General features: G+C 38.8%; 2 protein-coding genes across 6 annotated transcripts in view; one reads left to right on the forward strand and one right to left on the reverse strand.

The window, feature by feature from the left end:
- SLC17A2 (solute carrier family 17 member 2) overlaps positions 1-23,074 on the forward strand; it is a 52,161-nt gene that overhangs the window by 23,048 nt on the left and 6,039 nt on the right. For 2 of the 5 annotated variants that reach the window (XM_081522116.1, XM_081522118.1), the window contains exons 1-5: positions 13,117-15,896; positions 17,149-17,363; positions 19,343-19,576; positions 19,660-19,747; positions 22,257-22,343. In XM_081522116.1, coding sequence (XP_081378242.1) covers positions 15,869-15,896; positions 17,149-17,363; positions 19,343-19,576; positions 19,660-19,747; positions 22,257-22,343 — 652 coding nt within the window. In that variant the 5' untranslated portion in view covers positions 13,117-15,868. Of the gene's footprint in view, positions 1-4,142; positions 4,337-13,116; positions 15,897-17,148; positions 17,364-19,342; positions 19,577-19,659; positions 19,748-22,256; positions 22,344-23,074 lie in introns of those variants that run through there. The other 3 variants (XM_081522114.1, XM_081522113.1, XM_081522115.1) reach the window with 3 other exon arrangements.
- Positions 10,012-23,074, reverse strand: part of LOC145518222 (uncharacterized) — a 72,278-nt gene continuing 59,215 nt past the window's right edge. The window contains exons 5-6 of the mRNA XM_081522144.1: positions 11,194-11,279; positions 10,012-10,131 (exon numbers count right to left, since the gene is read on the reverse strand). Of these exons, the coding sequence (XP_081378270.1) occupies positions 11,222-11,279 (58 nt within the window). The 3' untranslated portion in view covers positions 10,012-10,131; positions 11,194-11,221. The remainder of the gene's footprint in view (positions 10,132-11,193; positions 11,280-23,074) is intronic.

Consider the following 23,074-nt stretch of genomic DNA (forward strand, 5'->3'; position numbering starts at 1 on the left):
TTCCCTGTAGGCACTGTTTAGTTGCCTCTCACAAAGTTATATATGCCTTATTTTCATTATTCTATAATTCAAATATATTATAATTTTTATTATTATTTTTACATGGTAGATTAATTTAGATGTATGTTGCTTAATTTCCACAAATTGGGGGCTTAGGTGATCTTAGTTCCTTGACCAGGATTGGAACCCAGGCTCTGGCAGTGAAAGCACTGGAATCCTAACCGTTAGACTGCCAGGGAATTGTACTTGAAAAGAATGTGGATGCAGATATTCAGTATAATTCAGTATAATGTTCTTTAAATAACAGTTTGTTCAAGGTGATAGATAGGATTTTTCAGTCTTCTGTGACTTTTTAGACATTTTATATAGTTATTATATCACTACTGAAAGAAAGGTATTAAAATCTCCAACTGGGATTATAGAATTGCTTATTTTTCCTTTAATTCTTTCCATTTTTACATCATGTATTTTGAAGGCTTGTCATTAAGCTCACACACATTTATGATCATGTTTTCTTGATGAAAAAACTGACCCTTTTATTAATACAGAATGGTACTCTTTATCTCTGGAAATGCTCTCTGTCTTGAACTCTGTTTTTTATTAATATAGACACTCCAGTCTTTTTATGCTTACTGTTAGGATAAGTGTGAAGTGTTAGCCGTTCAGTCGTCAGTCATGTCCTACTCCTTGCGAACCTGTGAACTGTAGCCCATCAGGTTCCTCTGTCCATGGAATTCCCCAGGCAAGATTACTGGAGTGGACAGCCATTCCCTTCTCCAGGGAATCTTTCCAACCCAAGGATTGAACCCAGATCTCTGCATTGCAGGCAGATTCTTTACCATCTGAGCCACCAGCGATGCCCTTACTGCTTACATAGTACCTGTTTTTCTATACATTTATTTAATACTTATCTGTGTTTTTGTATTTCAGGTGTTTTTCTTCTAGCTAATATATGTTCAGTTCTGGCATTTTTTTTTAATCCATTCTAATAATCTTTGCCTTTCAATTGGAGTATTTAAACAATTAACATTTAACATTAACCTTTATTCTTCTTCCCTTCCTATACTGGCTAGGACCTCCCAATAGTGAATATAAACTGAAATAGTTGGCATCCTAGTCTTATTTCTAATCTGGGGGGAAGAACAGAGGTGGAGAAAGCTTTTGATAATTTGTCATTTCATATATTTCTTGTTATTATTGTTTTCTTTTACATTTAAAAATATTATTACATTTTTCATGTATTAATAGGATAAGAATAGTTTCCAGGAAAATATCACACAACATCTGTCAGTTTTGCTTCCATCTTTCTTCACATTTTATATAAGCTACATAAGGAAGACATTATTTAAAGTAGACATTGGTTCAATTCCTAGGTCAGGAAGACCTCCTGGAAAAGGGCATGCCAACCCACTCCAGTGTTCTTGCCTGGAGAATCCCATGGACAGAGGAGCCTGGTAGGCTACGGTCCATGGGATCACAAAGAGTCGGACACAACTGAAGTGACTTAGCACACACACAATTAATATTTTACCAGTCTTCTTAGTGCCTTACCTGTTTATATGTTTACCAGTAGATGGCACTCTCACATTTATGTCCCCATGGCTTTGACTTTATGAAAGCATAACTACTTCTTTGACATTACATTTAAAAAAATGTAAATTTAATCTGGCTCTTATAAATGATTTTAAATGATTCATACTAACAATGACAATTGAATCCAGTCATTTAAAATGTAGGCATTTGTTAACATAATGAGCATTTATTGAACAGCTTTTTTAGTACTCTTGCCTGGAAAATCCCATGGATGGAGAAACATGGTAGGCTACAGTCCATTGGGTCGCAAAGAGTCAGACACGACTGAGCGACCTCACTTTCACTTTTCACTTTCATGCATTGGAGAAGGAAATGGCAACCCATTCCAGTGTTCTTGCCTGGAGAATCCTAGGGTCGAGGGAGCCTGGGGGCTGCCGTCTACGGGGTCGCACAGAGTCGGACACGACTGAAGCGACTTAGCAGCAGCAGCAGCCTAGGAATATATCAACTAAAAAAAAAAATTTATTTCCTTTAAAAATTTCCAGAAAGTTAAAATATTTGTTTTAATTAATTATATTCTAAATGTTTTACAAGTTAAGAAAAAGCGTTGAGGCTGAGGAAGAAAAACAAGCAAAAACTCCTGGCAGAACCTGGATACTTCTGCAGAGGTGATAACTTCTGAGCTATGTTCTGAAGAAGAAGTGAAAGTTCACCAACAGAAGGGAGTTCAGGATTACAGAACAACTCTTGTAGAAAGATTAGGGTCATTAAAAATATTCCTTATTATGTAAACACAGTGAAGTTCCAGGATTGAGAGCATGGGCTTCATGAGGAGGGTTAGTTTCAAAGAAATCCAGCATCTAGCAGAACTCACATCTGCTTCCTCCCCTCTCCTGTGCACATTTCCCTTATGCAGTGATTATATGGCTGGAAAAATTCATTACCATCATTGATCCAGAGTGCTGGGGGAAAGTGAAGAATGAACCTGTTTGTTTGGTTTTTCCGAGCTAGGCTCTTCCTCTTTTTCACCCAATCCCCTCCCCTTGAAGGGGCCCAGACAGCTTAAGTCCAGATCCCAAGGACCTCTTAACTGTAGGCAGAACCTGATTCCTTCCAGAAATGAGCTAAAACCCATCCCTGACTTTGATTGAGTCAAACTCAATTTCAACCTCCCTTCCTGTAAGTCTCCACCCCTAGGAAAACTCCTCTACATTCTAACACCTTTCAGGGTCGTGGAGGTGCCTAAAGCAGTACCAGAGATAAAGGACAGAGATAAAGAGTGGTCTCCATAAGGACATGGGACCAGAGACAGGCTCACTGCTGGACCTCTGGAGCTGATATTAGACGCTATGGCTCATGGGTATTAGTTAGTTATTGCTGCAAAATGAATTGCTAGCAACTTAGTGGCTTGAAACAATGCATATTTATTCTTATCCAGTGTCTGTAGGTGAGTTCAGGCATGGCTTTGCTGGGTTCTCTGCTTCAGGGTCTCACCTGACTACAGTTCAGGTGTTGGATGAACCTAAAGTTTCATCAGAAGTGTAATGGGGAAGATATCTACTTCCAAGCTCCCTTGAGTTGTTGGCAAAAATCCAGTTCCTTGTAGATGAAGAATTGAAGGTTTAAATTTCTTTGTGGAGGCTGCCTCAGCTCCAATAGTCTCCTAGTTTCTGCCTTTTTAGGGGTTTCCTAATATAACCACCTGCTTCCTCTAAGCCAACAAAAGAGAAAGAGAGCAAACATGTTACAAAATGGAGGATAATATAGCATATAACATAATACACTCATGGAAATGACACCCCATCACCTGTGCCATATACTATTGGTTGGAAGCAAATCCCAGGTCACTCACGCTCACACTCAAGAGCACAAACACAGGCATGAACACGAGGAGACAGGGATCACCAAGGTCATCTTAGAATCTAACACATGATGAAATAGGTGACAGATCAATCTTTGACTGATGACATTCAGGGCTATGGGCTTTAGAACGATAGAGTCCCGAGGGGGCAGGGGAGTAAACACAGACTAAGGCTGGTGACTGGGACCTCAGTCGAGCTGCCCACAGGATCAGAGACCAGATTTGAGATAATCAGAATACTATCACAGGGCAGGAAACTTGGAATGCGAGGGCAAGACCTGGAGTGGTTCTGGAACATGAACCTTAAAATGCAGATGAAGGCAACACAAAAAATTCTAGACAGCTTAAGCTTAGCCCTGAGGGAGACACAGGAGGGAAGAGAGAGACTGAGAAGGAGACATAAATAAAAACACTGTCTTTTGGTTTGCACACCAAAATTTCAAAATTTAAGATTATAGACCTAAAAGGAAGAAGTCAGACTCAACAAATGGAACATGAATTTACTTTAAGAGAAAATAATTTCAAAGTCAGACAACGATGACTATGTTTGGACTGCTTAAGGAAATAAATGAAAGATTAACTTGTAATTAAAATCACCAGGAAATTATGAAACTGAAATAAATAGAAATTAAACAAGAAATGTTGATTGTTTTTAAAATTTAGAAATCCTAGGGAAACTATGGGCATTGAAAAAAGAAACTTTATTGCTAAATAAATTTTTGACTATTATTCTTGCAACGAATTATAGATGAAATACAGTGGAAGAGTATAAGAGCATTTCCTTCTACATAAATGAGCCTGGTGGGCAACAATCCATGAGTTCACAAAGAATCGGACATGACTGAGCGACTGACAAAGTTGCAATGGGCCAGCATGGGAACTGGTATCATCTGGAAGCTTGATATAAATGCTAAACCTCAGGCCCACCCCAGATTTGCTGAGGTATCTAACAGTTTAATAAGTTACCTGTGTAATTCATATGCATGTTAAATTTAAGAAGTGCTATTTTAGGACACTGGAAGAAAATTTTGAGAGATTTGTTCAGAACACAGAACAGAAAGACAAAACCATACATATTGAACACATATATGTGCGTACATGTACATACACACAGACAAATGTGTGCATATGTATATTCCCACACACATACACACACACACAGAATTCTATATGCATAGACTACAACTGTTGCTTTTTTTTTGTAGTTGCCTTTTTGTTTAGTGTTACAGGTTTCTTTTAGCATTTCACTAGTTACCCAGTGAAACCAAATAACCAAAGTTAACAGTCTGGTCTGGCTCATAGACTCTCATACTAAAATACTCAGAGAATTTTCTTGGGTAAATAAATTAGAAATCGGATAAATAAAAAATTTAGAAAAAGTGAATCTCTTTCTATGTGTTCTGCATTTGCTTTACTCATTTAAAATTGCATGACATTGTTCGAAAGCTTCCAAGTCAAATGATACAGATGCAACTCATTCTTTTAAGCTGTTGCTTAATTTTCTATGATAAGACTGCTGCTGCTGCTGCTGCTGCTAAGTCGCTTCAGTCGTGTCCGACTCTGTGCGACCCCATAGATGGCAGCCCACCAGGCTCCGCCGTCCCTGGGATTCTCCAGGCAAGAATACTGGAGTGGGTTGCCGTTTCCTTCTCCAGTGAATGAAAGGGAAAAGTGAAAGTGAAGTCGCTCAGTCGTGTCCAACTCCTAGTGACCCCATGGACTGCAGCCTACCAGGCTCCTCCGTCCATGGGATTTTCCAGGCAAGAGTACTGGAGTGGGGTGCCATTGCCTTCTCCGGATAAGGCTGCATCACAGTGTATTCTGTTAGTCCCATTGATATGCATTTAGGCCTTCCATCTTTTCTTCTTCTAGTTGAATTTTTACTGAAATCTGTCTATTAATTCAGAAAAGATTAATATATTTATGATATTAAGTTCTCCCACTCAGTCATATAGTATATAGTGCCATTTATCCAGATCTTGTTTTATGTCTTTTAGTGCAATTTTATTGTTTTCTTCCTTTAAATCATACTGTCCTTGTTCAAATAATTCCTTAAAAATTTAGAGTTTTTGTTACTAGGGAATATTAAAAGTCTCTTTCAATTTCTATTCTTGGCTAGTTATTTCTACTGTTGAGAAAAGCAATTGATTTTTTTTTTTTAATGTTTGTCATGTTTCCAGTCAGTTGACCAAATTTCCTTCATGCCTGTGTACTTTAATCCCCAGTGATGTTGAACAATTCTAATTCACTACACCACGTCTCTATGACCTTGTTCTTTCTGGAAGTTCCTTCCTCTATATTATTACTGGCTCTTTCACACCACTCATGAAGACAGACCACAGACTGCCTCCTCCAGGAGGCCTTCCTGTGACACCCTTGTGTTGACAGGGGTCCTTATTTGTTGTCTCCTAGTGCTTTGTGCACACATTTTTTTAAAATAATTTTATTTATTTTTATTTTGGGCTGTGCTGGGTCTTCGGTGCCACTTGGGTTTTTCTCTTGTAGAGAGCGGGGGCTCCTCTCTAGTTGTGGTGCGCAGGCTTACTGTGGTGGCTTCCCTTGTTGCGGAACATGGGCTCTAGAGCAAGAGGGCTCCAGTAGTTTCAGCATGTGGGCTTCAGTGGTTGTGGTTTCCAGCCCTAGAGCACAGGCTCAGTAGTTGTGGGGCTCAGGCTTATTTGTTCCACGGCCTGTGGGATCTTCCCTGGTTAGGGATCAAACTTGTGTCTCCTGCATTCCCTGAGCCACCAGGGAAGCCCTTTGTGCACGCGTGTATTCGTTTTTATTACTTTTCATCCTGGTTATCTGTCTTTGTGTGTAGTCTGATTCTGGATGCTGAACTCTGTGGAGTCATAGGTCAGGTCTTAAACAAACTGATATTCTTGGAAGGTAGCATCCAGTCTAGAACATATAAATTCTCAAAAAACAGTGTGGAATTGAACTTCTCTGACTAGAAACAGTCGGTAATGCCAGGCCAAAGAGATTTAACTTTTTAAGATTCTGATCTTTTCCACTACACTACTCTTGATATTTATAAATAAGTTGTAGATACTTACTAAGTGTGGTGCTCACTGAGCTGATTTACACTTTGTTATGTGAAAAATCAAGATGGGGGCTAAGGAGTTTGAACCAGTTGCAGAAGTCTTGATTTTTAATGGCAAATGTGACTCAATAATTCATCTGTTCAGTGAATTAATGTTTATTAAACATATACTATAGGCCAGATACTGTGCCAAGAGCTGTGGATACAGCAGTTCTCAAAATACACAAGATTCCTTCAGGGAGCTTGCAAAATCCAACTATAGGATTAAATTTAAACAAAATATGTAGCCTTGAAAAATATATTTTGAATCTTACTGTGGCATTGGACACTGTTAAACACTCTTTCCTTACCATATTTAGTCGTTTTTTGACGGATCCAGTCTCAAATACTTTTTCCACAAGGGCTGCTACCAGGTCATGCTTTTCAATTGCAGAACAGAAGGTGCTGTTGTTTTAATTCTTCATGCTACTTATCCACTTTTAAAAAGTAGACTGTGGTAGGCTGAGTAATGGCATCTCAAGATTTTCACATCCTAATCCCTGGAAACTATGAATATGTTGACTTGTGTGGTAAAGGGGACTCTGCATATGTGATTAAGGATTTTGAGACCTGAAGATTATCCCATATTTTTCAAGTGAGCCCAATATAATTATCAATACAAGTTTCCTTATAAAGAGGGAGGTAGGAGGTCAGAGGTAGAAAGATTTGAAGATGTTATGCTGCTGCCTTTAAAGATGGAGGAAGCAGCCATGAGCCAAGGAAGCCAAGTGACATGAAAATCCAGAAAAGGTTAAAAAAAAAAAGATTCTCCCCTAAAGTCTCCAAGGAGAGTGTGGCCCTGATGACATAATTGAGTTTTAGCCCAGTGAAATCCATTTTGGACTTCTGACCTCTAGAACTGTAAGAATAAATCTGTGTTGTATAATTAATGAGTCACTAATTTTGTGGTAATTGATTACAGCAACAATAGAACACTAATACAGAGGAACCAAGTAGCTAAGCTAAGGTGCTAGCTCCAGTTGGCTTCTTGGGGGAGTATGGAGAGATTAACTGGGACAAGTAAATTCAATAAGGCAGTCCGAAGCTAATAAAGGCAGAAACGGCAGGACTTCACCTCATTTTATAAGGGCTGAGAGTCTAACTGGAAATACTCAGTAGCAACTACAGTCCAAAATTTAAGAATCTCAAATAAAACACAAGTGCAGGGACTTCCCTGGTGGTCCAGTTATTAAGACTCCATACTTCCAATGTAAGGGGCACAGGTTTGACCCCTGGTTGGGGAAATAAGATTTCACATGCCTTGTGGCCAATAAATAAATAAATAAAAACCCAAGTACAAGTACCAGGAGTCAAGCAGAGACCGGATTAGAAAGAGCACAGATAAGAAGCAGGAAGGATGGGATGCAGGGTAGCTTTGTAGGGAGATGTCAGAGTAGCCAAAGTTCACATTTATTAAGCTGTGGACACCAAATGCTTAAGGAAAGCCTAGCTGATTTGTGTGCGTGTGTGCACAGTTGTGTCCGACTCTTTGCAACTCTGTGGATTGTAGCTGGCCAATATCCTCTGTTTATAGAGTTCTCCAGACAATAATACTGGAGTGGGTTGCCATTTCCTTCTCCAGGGGATCTACCGACCAAGGAATCGAACTCGAGTCTCCTGAATTGGCAGTTGGATTCTTTTCCACTGAGCCACTGGGAAGTCCCTAGCTGATTTAACAGAACCCTTTAATGGGAGAATATCTCATTTATTGAGGACCTACTGCATGCATGCCTGCATGTTAAGTCACTTCATTCATGTCCACTCGGTGTGACTCTATGGACTGTAGCCCTCCAGGCTCGTCCATCCATGAGGATTCTCCAGGCAAAAATACTGGAGTGAGTTGCCATGTGAGGACCTACTACTGGTTAGCATATGTATTTAATTTTATTTGCCCAGTAACCCCATGAATTGAACATTATAACCCTTGCTTTACTGAGATTGTTGTTGTTTAGTCGCTAAGTCATGTCTGACTCTTGGCGACCCCTTGGACTGTAGCCTGCCAGGCTCCTCTGTCCATTGGATTTCCCAGGCAAGACTACTGGAGTGGGTTGCCATTTCCTTCTCCAGGGGATCTTCCCAACCCAGAGATCGAACCCGAGTCTCATGCAAGTGGATTCTTTGCCACTGAACCACTAGGGAAGCTTTTACTAAAGCAGAAACTAATACAAAAAAGTTAAATGACTTGTCCAAGGCCACACAAAACACTAGGAAGTGAAGAAGGGGTTAACCTCATCTCTCCAGTTCCAGGAGCCCTGCTCTTTTCTTCCATGCCATGCTGCCTTCCTTTCAGGAAAAAAGGCTTGTTGACTTTGTCGGCTGTCTGAAGAGTTCAAAGCAGAAAAACATGGTGTCATCTTTTGAGATGTTCATTTTATCAGTGAGAACTTGAAAATGAAGTTAAAAATTAAGCGGCAAAGCCAAACTCAGGCTCTCTGCTCTGAGCATGTAGGGCTAAACCTGATTCAGTCTGCCTGCCATGTGACACATTATTTATCCTTGTGAAATTGTGGAATTATTTGAAAAGGAAGAAGGCATGAGAAATGCCTTCTTTCTTAAAGGTAGCCTTATAGTCTAGGGCTTACAATACTGGTTTAATGGTGAAGGTAAGTGCATTTCTTCTTTTTGGGTTGGAAGATAATTACTAATCAGAGATCTGTTAAAGGGAGGGAACAGTTTGAGGGGAAGTCAGAGGAAAAACATTGTCAGCAGCATAAGAATCTACATCTGGGAATGGTTCCTGGTTTCAAAACAAAGAAGAGACTTTCTTAAAAAAATACAATCGATTCAATCAAGACCCTAGAGCAAGACTTGAGAGGCCACCAGTGCCAATGGACTCTGTGGACAATGGTCACTTCTCCAAGGATTCCGTGAGTATTTACTGCAACACCTTGATGAGTTGGACAGGCTTTGGCTGCAGAATAAAATATTGGATCAGAACTAACAAAGTTTGTGGTTGGGGACTGTGACTCATTAGCCTCTTCAGATTTCTGTATATAGTTGAAATTGTCTCTCAGAAACAGGAGAATATGAACAAAGTTGTGAATAAGGTTGAGGCAAGAAAACTTGTATACTTGTAGAGATCACCTGGTTTGTTGCCTTCTTTGTGCAACTCAGGAAAGGTGTCCAGAGAGATTGTGGTTGGTACCTATCAATGCTATGATGGGAAGCCTCAGGGCAAAGACCCATGGAAGGCGCCCTCTCCCAACCTGCCCAGGGAAAATCCCAATTCCATAGCATAGATGGACTCATACAGGCTTGGAAGACATAGCCTGTGGTCATTGCTTGGAGGAAAAGTGCTCAGGCACTTCTGTATCATCTTTTACGAGTGGAGCTGAGTTCCCTGTGGGCAGGGCCCCAGTTGCACCTTAAGTTTGATATAACCCTGCGTTCTAAGATTACCCACTGTTAGTGCTTGGTACACTTTTTTTCTTCATGATTACACGCATATGAATTAACAGCATGATGTAAAGGATCTACTGAAATAGATAATTTTATCCCCAAACTGCCAATCTTTCAGAAAGGTAAACAAGTGATAAAAAGAGGTCTCAGTTTTACTAACATGGGAGAAATTGCTTCTTTGCATGTTCTGGTGTTTGTAGCAAGGTACATCCCTTCCTCCTCCATCTTCTAGATTCTAGTCCAGAAGAACCCAGTTCTAAAAGGAAACATTTAAAACCAATTTAGAAATCAATCAAAAGCATTTTTATAGAAAGATATTTCATTTACTATAAACCTATATTTATTAATCTGAGAGGGCACAAATGCCAATCTTGTGACTGCTATTATTCCCGTTGTTAATAGCAATAACATTTTGCAGTGTATAATATTTTACATTGAGAAGGCATGTCTCATTCTTTTGTTTTCATTCTCAACTGTTCAATGAAGTAACATTATCCCCATTTTTCCTATGAAACAGTGAAAGTTCTGGGATCTTATAAAATCTGCTCTGGTTTACTCAAGACTGAATGACAGAGAAAAACTTGGTCCTTGGATAACCTTTGAACTGCAGGTTCCTGCTCTTTCAACCACATGTAACATTTACTCTGAGTAAACTAGGGGACTCGGCTAGTAGAGATGATGCAAGACAGGCTCAATATTAAGGGAGATCTAACAGGAATAGAAACAAAATGATAACAAAATAGTTCTAGACTACGAATAAGAGAAGAAAAAATCTTATCTTTTGCTGATGCCTAAATCATCTGTCTATAGTATTAATTTTATATCAAATACAACTCTATTTTGTGTTATGAAGTTATTTTTAAAGTATAGAATTTTCCTTTAACTTAATTTTAATTCAATTTTTCTATGTCTATTTGCAACTTTAACAGTAGGAGTCACTATTTCTTAGAAATGTCACTCGTAAGTAGGAACACCCTTGACAATGTTTATGATTAGGCTAAAAATCATTCTACTGTCTTTAAGTGATATCAGTTATGCCAATTCACAGATCCTATACTTTAATATGCTTCTGTGATTATTTTAGAAAAATAGGTTCCATTACTATGTCACAGAAGGATCCTCGTTTAGAATGGTCTGGGATGTCTGCCTGATTTCTGTATTTGTCTCATACCAGGAAGCAGGGAAATTAACAACAAAAGTTAACTGTTGAGGCAAAATTTAAAGTAGCACTTGAAAACATGAAAGGTAAGGTAGGGATGGCAGCAGATGGAAGGGAAGGACAACTGAAGTCATAAGTTTGTGTTATAATTTCACTAACCAAAAAAAGCAAGAAAGAGGAGTCTTCTTTATTTCTTTAAATACTCGAAGCTCAACCTGAAAGTATTTCCATCAGCAAATTTCCTTCTGGAATAAATGATTAAAACTTAATTTAAAATCATAGATAAGCAAGAGGGATATACTGTAAAGCATAGGGAATTACAGCCATTATCTTATAATCTAGAATGGAGGATAATCTGCAAAAGTACTGAATCCCTATGCTTTACACTTGAAACTATTATAATATTGTAAATCAACTATATTTCAATTTAAAAAGCAACTTAAAATTATATAAGTTTCTGTCTAGAATACCTTAAAATGAAACTACCCTATTGCATTTTAAACTTGTGCTTAAAATGTGAACATAAAGAGGAAGTCATATTAACAGGTAGAAAAAAGCAGCAGTCTGGGCATCAGGAGACCTGGTACTGACTCAGTAAACTCTGTGACTCAAACAATTTTTCAAACTTTCTATACATCAGTCTTCTTATTAAAAATAAATAAAACAAACATTTGGGTTAGAGACTCTTTGAATTTCTTTCAGCTCTAGAGTTCAGTGTTTGTAAAATTGGTTGGAGTGGTTGATGAGAAAACTTTGAGTATAAGTATTTGTAGCTGCATATACAGTTAAAAAGTTGCTTTCAGCCAAGTCTTGGACTCTTACATAACAAGAGAGATCAAATAGAAAATAGTCCAAACTCCAGGTCAGTCAGGTGGCCACTCCAGTTTCTTCAGCTGGGATCTGAGTGTTGAGTCCTGAACTGAATTCCTGATGTCATCCAGATGTTAGTAGAACTGGAAAGCCTTCCAAAACAGAGCAAAAGCCAGCATGTTTCCTGGTGCCGATGTTCTCTTGTTAGCAACTGGCCATCTATTTTGTCTCTTATAATAGAAAAAGAAAATTTTAAAACTTAAATGGAGTGATCTCGTTCTCGGAATTTTAGAGACATTTGGCAAGCAGAAAACTATCTTGACTATGCTGTATGAAGCCTCATCATTGTTCTTTTAAAGACACCTTAGCTTTTTCTGAGTGTAAAATCAGTAACTACTAATTGTTTAAAATCAAATCCCTTATGGTTATACAGTGGAAAAGACAAATAGATTCAAGAAATTAGATATGATAGACAGAGTGCCTGAAAAACTATGGACAGAAGTTTGTGACATTGTACAGGAGGCAATGATCAAGACCATCTGCAAGAAAAAGAAATTCAAAAAGGCAAAATGGTTGTCTTAGGAGGCCTTACAAATAGCTGTGAAAAGGAGAGAAGCGAAAGGCAGAGGAGAAAAGGAAAAATATACCCATCTGAATGCAGAGTTCCAGAGAATAGCAAGGAGAGATAAGAAAGCCTTCCTCAGTGATCAGTTCAAAGAAATAGGGGAAAATGATAGAATGGGAAAGGCTAGAGACTCTTCAAGAAAATTAGAGATACCAAGGGAATATTTCATGCAAAGATGGGCACAATAAAGGACAGAAACAGTATGGGCCTAACAGAAGTGGAAGATATTAAGAAGAGGTGACAAGAATACACAGAAGAACAATACAAAAAAGATCATGATCCAGATAACCATGATGGTGTGATCACTCACCTAGAGCCAGACATCCTGGAATGCGAAGTCTAGTGGCCTTAGGAAGCATCACTATGAACAAAGCTAGTGGAGCTGATGGAATTCCAGTTGAGCTATTTCAAGTCCTAAAAGATGATGCTGTGAAAGTGCTGCACTCAATATGCCAGCAAATTTGGAAAACTCAGCAGTGGCCATGGGACTGGAAAAGGTCAGTTTTCATTCCAATCCCAAAGAAAGGCAATGCCAAAGAATGCTCAAACTACCACACAATTGCACTCATCCCTGGTGGCTCAGATGGTAAAGTGTCTGCCTACAATGCGGGAGACCTGGGTTCGATCCCTGGGTTGGACAGATGCTCTGGAGAAGGAAATGGCAACCCACTCCAGTACTCTTGCCTGGAAAATCCCATGGACGGAGGAGCATGGTAGCTTACATACAGTCCATGGGGTTGCAAAGAGTCAGACACGACTGAGTGACTTCACTTCGCACACTAGTAAAGTAATGCTCAAAATTCTCCAAGCCAGGCTTCAGCAATACGTGAACTGTGAACTTCCAGATGTTCAAGCTGATTTTAGAAAAGGCAGAGGAACCAGAGATCAAGTTGCCAGCATCCATGGGATCATTGAAAAAGCAAGAGAGTTCCAGAAAAACATCTACTTCTGCTTTACTGACTGTGCCAAAGTCCTTGACTGTGTGGATCACAATAAACTGGAACATTCTTAAAGAGATGGGAATACCAGACCACTTTACCTGCTTCCTGAGAAATCTGTATGCAGGTCAAGAAGCAACAGTTAGAACCAGATATGGAGCAACGGACTGGTTCCAAATTGGGAAAGGAGTACATCAAGGCTGTATATTTGTCACCCTGTTTATTTAACTTATATGCAGAGTACATCGTGTGAAATGCCACGCTGGGTGAAGCACAAGCTGGAATCAAGATTGCCAGGAGAAATATCAGTAGTCTCAGATATGCAGATGACACTACCTTTATGGCAGAAAACAAAGAGGAATTAAAGAGCCTCTTTATGAAAGTGAAAGAGTAGAGTGAAAAAGCTGACTTTAAACTCAACATTCAGAAAATGAAGATCATGGCATCCAGTCCCATCACTTCATGGCAAATAGATAGGGAAACAATGGAAACAGTGACAGACTTTATTTTGGGGGGCTCCAAAATCACTGCAGATGGTGACTGCAGCCATGAAATTAAAAGGTGCTTGCTTCTTGGAAGAAAGGCTATGGCAAACCTAGACAGCATATTAAAAAGCAGAGATATTACTTGGCTGACAAATGTCCATCTAGTCAAAGCTATGGTTTTTCCAGTAGTCATATATGGATGTGAGAGTTGGACTATAACGAAAGCTGAGTGCCGAAGAATTGCTGCTTTTGAACTGTGATGTTGGAGAAGACTCTTGAGGGTCCCTTGAACTGCAAGGAGATCCAACCAGTCCATCCTAAAGGGAATCAGTCCTGAATATTCATTGGAAGGACTGATGCTGAGGCTGAAACTCCAATACTTTGGCCACCTGATGCAAAGAACTGATTCCTTGGAAAAGACCCTGATGCTGGGAAAGATTGAAGGCAGGAGGATAAGGGGACGACAGAGGATGAGATGGTTGGATGGCCTCACCGACTCAATGGACATGAGTTTGAGCAAGCTCTGGGAGGTGGTGATGCACAGGGAGGCCTGGCGTGCTGCAGTCCATGGGGTTGCAAAGAGTCAGACACAACTGAACTGAACCGAATTTTGTGAAAAACCACTTAGTAAATATGGAAAATCATAACGTGACCATGGTGTGTTCTGTAATTCTGAAACAGCCATTTTTGTCACTGTGTAAGTCTGTTTCTCTCTCTTTGGGTGCGCAAGTATCAACACAGGCATAGTGCCTGCTTTGTACACTAGAGTACAGGCATTTCCTTAATGTCATGCAGTATGTTCGAAAACATTGTTTAAGTAAAGTCCAGTACAAGAATCTATTAAAGTTGATTCATTAAACTCTTATGGTTAGGTTAATTTGTCTCCTGTATTATTCTGTAATAACTAATACTACACATAATGTTTTTGGACAAAATTCTTCACCTGTCTCTTTTATTATCATTTTTCATCCTATGGGCATAAATTATGAATATTCTTAAGGGTGCAGATAAGTCTTATTAAATTTATGTGCAGAAAGAATGCAAAGATTTGAATGATGCAATGTAAGTATGATACATGTGTTTGTGAGGTCATGGATGCTTCAGTTTAGGAAGGGCTGCAAAACTGATAATATTCTTAGAATAAGGATTGTATGGAAAAGAAATAAATGTATTTATACACCCTGAAGATAGGTGTATAAATATCAAATTAAATGTGTCCAATTTGAAGTCATGAATTCCCTTTGCCTGTCAAATAGCTGAATTTATTTGTAATTGTAGTAGAAAGCCCTCATTCAGTATGATTTTACAGGTGATTTGAAGAACTTTTCAGCCCAACAAAGTGTTCCAACTATGTTAGCAAAGATAAGAATAAACATTTTAAGGTGTTACTTATTACAGTAATGTGTATCTGTTACACAATGTCGTTCTTCATGTTCAATGAAGACACCGTTGAGTGAATGTTGTTCTGTTTGTACAGAAAGAACAGAAACATGGTCAGTTGGAACTTTCTTCCTCCAGCTCTTGAGCTTAATTTAGCTTTCATGTCTTCTGACCTGGCCTCAAGCCGTAATACTTCTTACCTTTGCATGGTTCTCTGTGGTTTGCAATTTTCTCATTCAATTCTTGCAGCACCACTCAAAAATGAGACTTATTTTTATTATGGCTAGTTAGAGAATTTAAATGACTAGCTCTAAATCATTTAGCTGAAACTCACAGTCAGATTTTCTTACAAAAATCAATTCCTTTGTAAGCATGACAATAAGGAAGTATACTCCAAAATGTAAATCATACAGCTGTGTTGGATCACAATTTTCATTGATGCTGGGAGAAGGCAGCATTAACATGAAAAAATTATTTGTGTGTCTTGTTTTGGATTGTTGTTCTTCCCCATAGATAAAAGCCTGTCGTGGTAAAAGAGATTCAGGGCAGAGGGAATCTCCACCACAAAGTGTGGTACCATTTCCCAGAGGAGCCAAATGGATGAGAAGCCTTCCACCAGGAAAAGTAAAGCCACATCTCTTATTCTCAGCCTACTTATGAAAGAGTAGAAGCTTATTTCCAGTGTTCTTTACACAACCTTGTTCTCCTTTCTCCTCCTTTTTCCATCAAGCCTCCTCACTGTGAAGACTGTCTCAGTGTAATATTGGACGAGCTCCAGCCTCTCATCCTGTTACCTACTGCTTTTTCCTTAGGGAGCACTGAGCTATCTGTGAGAAATTAGGTCAAATGATCAATAAATCCTTGGACATAAGGAATGAAATAAATCCTGAAAAGGTCATTTTAAACAAACCTCCTCACCCATGTATGAATTCCTGCTGTAACATCCTTGCCCAGGAGCTATTTCCTCTGAGTGTGGAAACCTCCATTAATAGGGAAATAATTCTTTTGCAGGCAACCCATCCTATCCCTGAGCCTATTTGGCCATTAAAAATTATTTCTTCCAGTATATTTTATCTGTTTCTTCACACGTTCTCTTTCTATTTCTCTTTAGTCCCAGTTCCCCAAGTATGCAGAGAAAAATTTTAATCTTTCATTCACATGGAAGTTGGCCCATTGTTCCACTATGTGGAAACTTTAAAAATGTGTTGCTCTTATAATAGGACAACTTGTCCAGTACCATATCACCTACAAACAGTAAAAATGGTTCCCCATATTAGCTTTTTTAAAGCTGAGTATATGTGAAGGCCGAGTTTAGTGACATACATCAAAAATATTTCCAAGTGAAAATTATACTGAGGAGTTAGTGGATGTGCTCATTTATGCACTATCTCTCAGGTATTTTAAAAGAGAACCCTTGGGTATATGATTTGCTTAATTCAAAGCAGCTCTCTATGTATAAACTTTAAGCTTTATGGTAAATGAATATACAAAATGGATGAGACCCCAGACTTGAGGCTGGGAGACTCAGATTCTGTGACTGACTCTTCCTTATCTTCCTCATTCACTTTATTTTGGAACACTGTGACATAAATACCTTCATTTAGTTTGTCCTATATTTTCATGTGCTACCCACACCTCTGAAGAAGGCCTTACTTGATTGTAAGAATCCTCTGAAAAATGATCTTACTTGATTGTAAGATCTCTGATTTATTATCTTGAAATCAACTAAAGATTATGTCGAAGGAAGGTTGTAGTCATGGTTATTTGAGTGAGAAAAAATGGTGAGACTGCGTAATATCAGCTGAAGTTTTCTCAGATTTAGCAGTGGGAGAAGTGGAAAAAGGCACTCACTGCAGATATCTGTGTTATTCTCTAGGTCCTGAATTCTGTTCACTACGCTATGGACTGGCTTTCATCATGCACTTCTCAAACTTCACCATGATAACCCAGCGTGTGAGTCTGAGCATTGCAATCATTGCCATGGTGAATAGCACTCAGCAGCCTGGTTTATTCAATACCTCCACAGAAAGACCTCTTGCATTCACCTTCAATCACTCCAACAGATCCATCAAGGAATTTAATACAGCGGAAGTAAGTATAATGGAGAACAAGGCTCTTTGTTGAGAGGGAAAGCCCAGTTTGAAAAGAGGACTTGGATCTTGATTCTGTAGTGTACAGAACATGAATTATCAATAGCAAACTAAAAACGTCTGGAATTATTTTTCTCGGAGATATTGCTTACCTCTGTGATTAGTATTTCACTGAGATTATTATGATTACAAGGTTGGGGGTGGGACTATTGGAAAAAGTTGTGGATGCTTCTAGAAAGGAACAGATTACTGGATATTTTCAATTAAAAACTAGGCACTGTCTCAGTACATCTTTCCGCCTGATTCTAAGCAGTTCTCTGTACCTTTTATTATCTTTGAGCCATTTTACAACTCTAAGTTCTATATATTAACAGTAATAAAATGATTCTTGCCCATAGCTCTGAAAATGAATTTTGTTTTGTGGAAAATCAATTGATACTCTCTTCCACTTGCCCTTCAGTTGAATAAATCAGTTTTGCCATATATTTAACATCTATTTCAGCATTACTTCCTGCTTATAAGTATGTGGTTCCTTGAATTCTCCTTTGGACCAGTTGTATCATCTTACCAATTCCTTCATTAGCCAATGAGTTAAATAAAATATCACATGTTCATCTTATATTTATATGAGAACAATCACTATACCCCATTTAAATGTTTTCCTTTAAACTATCATTTACTGTACATTTCTAAATGTACAGTAAAATCATCCTCTAATTTTATAATTTTGTTAACTTGGAGCCAGCTTGTTTATAATGACCTCTCTGCCTCGAATCTTTCTTCCATTATTCATTCTACACATTCACACTCCTGTGCATCAGAATCCAGGATACCTTCAAGTTGCCAACTCCTCTCTTGAAATGCTACATTTCTCCAGAACCTGGCCTGCTTCTCAGCACACTCATATCTGCTGTCAGTGGCTCAGGAACAGTCTTTGCTCTGAGCCAGTCAGAGTCCTGGTTAGTTCCTAATCATTGTGTATCATTCCAAATGCTACAAGTCCACTTTTGCTGTATTTCTTCAATGACAATGAGTTTTCCTATTTCTCTTTATACAAATCATAGTCATTCTACAAAGAATGGTTCAAGTACTTCTTCCTTCCTGGGACCTTCCCAAATTGTTCTTCTCTCTTCTCAAAGTCCCTATTTTACTGCTGTTCATCCTCAAGCTTGTATTCAGACATGAATCATGTATCTTGCTTTATTTATAGTTATTTTATATTTTGTATTTTACATTTTGGGGCTCTTCAATTTATACCATGGTGCCATGTATCTAGTGGCTACCAAAAATTATTTATTGGGTTATATCAGAAGAGAAATGTGGTCTTATTAGTGTGTAATATGTGTTTTAGGAAGTCAATTCTGCTAGGATAGACCATGATTCTTAAACTTGATTTTAGGGACTGATTTTGATAAGCATTCAGTAAAGATGTGTTTTGAAACTTTTTGAAATGAGAATCAGCATGTCACCCAAGTTATTTACTAGAACCAAAATAGTTAAAAGGAGATCTTTCACTATATTTCATTTACATCTTCCTATCAACTACCTATATAATCATTTCTTTATCATGTTTCCTCTTCATTTACTCTATTTTGTCTCCATCTAAGAGAATCAATTTAGGAATATAATGGGTTGTTTGGGAAAGTTGGAGTATTTAGGTTTAGTAAAAAATGGAGAAAAAACAAAATTAATATTGTATAGGAGGGCCAGAATCCAGGTGGCACAGTGGTAAAGAATCCGCCTGCCAATGCACAAGAGACGCAGATTTGATCCCTGGGTGGGGAAGATCCCCTGGAGGAGGAAATGGCAACTGCTCCAGTATTCTTGCTTGGGAAATCCCATGGACAAAGGAGACTGGCAGGCTACAGTCCATGGGGTCACAAAGAGTCAGACACAACTGAGCACAAGCAGCTCTGGCTATAAATTAGATTTTTTATAAAATAAATTCTTAGTAAAGACTTTTCCTTTTTCCGCCCACAGGTCTCTGTATATGAATGGAGTCCAGAAACTCAGGGTATCATCTTTAGCTCCATCAACTACGGGATAATACTAACTCTGATCCCAAGCGGCTATTTAGCGGGGATATTTGGAGCAAAACAGATGCTTGGTGCTGGTTTGCTGATCTCCTCCCTTCTCACCCTCTTTACACCACTGACTGCTGACTTTGGAGTGATTCTGGTTATTGTGATTCGGACAGTCCAGGGCATGGCTCAGGTAACCAGTTACTTTCTCATTCTGTGTGGGATACAGGTTCCTGAATTCTACTGGAGATCGAGTCTTACTAATTGTCATTTCAGGGTATGGCATGGACAGGTCAGTTTACAATTTGGGCAAAATGGGCTCCCCCACTTGAACGAAGCAAGCTCACCAGCATTGCAGGATCAGGTAAGGATGCATGTATGGATCACAACTTCGTAATCTGCTTCACTCTACCACATCTTTCCTTCTATGCCTAGGTTGGTTTGGGGGATAGGAAGAAAAGTGCTTTAAAAACAAATTCAACAATGTAAGACAGTTACACAACAAATAAGATAAGTATACCTGTGCTGTAACGTCACTAAGACTTCAGACAGAAAAGACCATTGTGAGCATTGTGAGGGCAGTCAGAAAAGCATTGTAGGGAAATGTTTAGAACTTTAAGAGTTTGCATAAGGGGAAAAATATCAAGCAAACTGTATAAACACCATGTTAGCAAAGATATGCAAATGAGAATTAAGACTATCAGTGGTAAAGAGATAAATCAGGCTTGAAAGTAGAGTTTAAAGAGTGCAGTTTTCTGAGCTCTTTACTCTTCTAAGCTAATAGTCACAACAACCCTTTGATGACTATTTTAAACTCTCATTTTACACAGGAGGGAATTAAAGTATGAAAAGATTAACTAAATTGCCCAGAGGCAAATAGCCACCAGGTGGTAGAATTGAGGTTTAAACCCTGGCAATTTGGTCTCAGAGTGCACACTCTGGATCACCACCCTATACTGCCCTTCTGAGTGTGTAATCCTACTAAGGACTAACTTCATCATTGCTCTTTGCCTTGTACATGAAGAACAGAACTGAGGGTCATAAAGCCTCTCACTCCTGGTCTAATGTGTGGCTGCATCCTGCAGATTTTTACTACAAAAACAACCCTCTTGTATTCTGGCTCCTTCCAGTGTAGTTATCATCTCTTCTAACTGTGAATATTCCCAGTTGATCTTTCTCCTCTTTGTTCCCTTCAAACCTCCCTTTCCATTAAGCCTAAGCCAAGTTATCTCCTTAAAGCATAGATGGGGCATTTTTGCTAATTTGCCTGGGAATCTTCAATGTACGCCTCCATCTTACAGATAAAGATGTTATTACATGGATATAAAGATGCTTTATCATATGGTCTCCTCCTGCCTTCCCACTCAATATTCCTCTGTAAGCAAGGCTCAGGTCACACTACATAAGTACACACTAATCACTGCAGATGGTGATTGCAGCCATGAAATTAAAAGACACTTACTCCTTGGAAGGAAAATTATGACCAACCTAGACAGCATATTAAAAAGCAGAGACATTACTTTGCCAACAAAGGTGCGTCTAGTCAAGGCTATGGTTTTTCCAGTAGTCATGTGTGGATGTGAGAGTTGGACTGTGAAGAAAGCTGAGCGCCGAAGAATTGATGCTTTGGAACTGTGGTGTTGGAGAAGACTCTTGAGAGTCCCTTGGACTGCAAGGAGATCCAACCAGTCCATCCTAAAGGAGATCAGTCCTGGGTGTTCATTGGAAGGACTGATGTTGATGTTGAAACTCCAATACTTTGGCCACCTCATGCGAAGAGTTGACTCACTGGAAAAGACCCTGATGCTGGGAAGGATTGGGGGCAGGAGGAGAAGGGGACAACAGAGGATGAGATGGCTGGATGGCATCACCGACTTGATGGACATGAGTTTGGGTAGACTCCGGGAGTTGGTAATGGACAGGGAGGCCTGGTGTGCTGCGATTCTTGGGGTCGCAAAGAGTCGGACATGACTAAGCGACTGAACTGAACTGAACTGAACTGAAGTGCACTTAAAGTCTCTCTTTTTCTACAAAAATTCCATCCACCCTACTGCTTAGGGTGTGTAAACAATTTGTTCATCTTATCATCAATTTTAATTTTCTCATGTTTCTCCTCATTTCTCCTTATACTTTCATAGAAAATTATAGTTTTACTATCATATTTATATCTCACATTTTTTCCCCAAAATTTCATATTGGGACCCGTTGAAGGGGTCATAAAATCAATTTAGTAGGTCAAAACCAGTGTTTTAAAATAAAAATGAATAGAATAAAGTAGAAAATTTTGGAGTGAATTACACATAGTAAGGCTAAGTATTGATTCATGAAACTTTTGTTTGAAGTGTGTGTGTTTGTATTTGTGTATATACTGTGTTGCCATGTAAAATACATTTCTTATTGTGAGTCTCTGAAAAATATGTTCAGACTCAAAGGTCTACAATGTATTACAATAGTGAATTTTGTCCATGTTCACTGGGCTGAAATCTCCTTGAGGTCAAGGACTTTATCTTATTAGTTTTTGTAAGACTTTCCTTTTCTGTTGCCAATCTCATATTGCCCCGGCCAGAATGTAACTCTATTTATAAAGAAATGTTGTGGGCTATGTTTACAGAGAGTTTCTATGACAAATGGGATTTGGATTTGGTCACGTTGGTGTTAAAGGAGCCATTGAGGCATCAGGTGGCATATCACTATGATTTATTCTAATTATTTTCCATGACTTTACTGGGAGAGATCTGTGAGCTGGAATAAAGTCTCTCATTACCCAGTAATTCTAAATCTGCCACCTCACCATTGGGATAACATCTAGGGAAGTCATTCAACCATTGCTATTTTCCTCAGTTTGTGTTTTTTTCAATCCCTCTTCTCTTCAGGGGCAGCATTTGGGTCCTTCATCATTCTCTGTGTGGGGGGACTAATCTCCCAGGCCTTGGGCTGGCCTTTTATCTTCTACATTTTTGGTGAGTCACTTTCTCTTAAATCCTAACATCTCCACTTCCCAGGCATTTGTTTTCATGCTTACATCACCCATGACCCATATTCTTCCCATTTGAGAGAAAATGCGTCTTTATAGTGCTGACTTCTGAGAAATCAAGAGTGCAACCTTACACGCTCACCCCAGGCTTCTTAGATTCTCTGCCACCACATCTGAAATGCCATGTTTAATTGCCACATGTGGTTAAGATGTCAAAGCTGGTAAAGCATATTTTCAATTTGTCTTCATATTTTGCTATAATTATTATTTCTGTCAAGGTACCCTTAACCTATTCTCTACCAGGTGAATCTTGCAAAGTTCAAATTAAATGTCCCCTTCCATATGGGGATTTCCAAGTCTTATCCCATCAGATTAAGTCTTTCTGTCCTCTGTGATGGTTACTGATAATTTCTTTTCTAGGCTGTGTTGGCATGTAATTATTTATTTCCCCTTTTTCCTCTCTACTAGTCTGTGAGATGATTGAGGCAAGAAATCTATTCCATAATTTTTTCACCACTTTGGTACTATCACGATGCCTAACCTATAGCTTTACAAATAAAAGAATGGATAAATCCAGTAATTAGAGGGAATTTAAAGAACATTAATCCACAGAGTCTTTACAATAGAATCTTTTCAAATGACAAATCTCAGCAATGAGACAAGTTTCTATCTTTTTGTTTTAACTAATCGGTATCATTCAATATGGTTCTGGCTAGA

The sequence above is a fragment of the Giraffa tippelskirchi genome, chromosome 8 (genome assembly GCF_054371585.1).
Source record: "Giraffa tippelskirchi isolate mGirTip1 chromosome 8, T2T-mGirTip1v1.2.pri, whole genome shotgun sequence".
Lineage (NCBI taxonomy): Eukaryota > Metazoa > Chordata > Mammalia > Artiodactyla > Giraffidae > Giraffa > Giraffa tippelskirchi.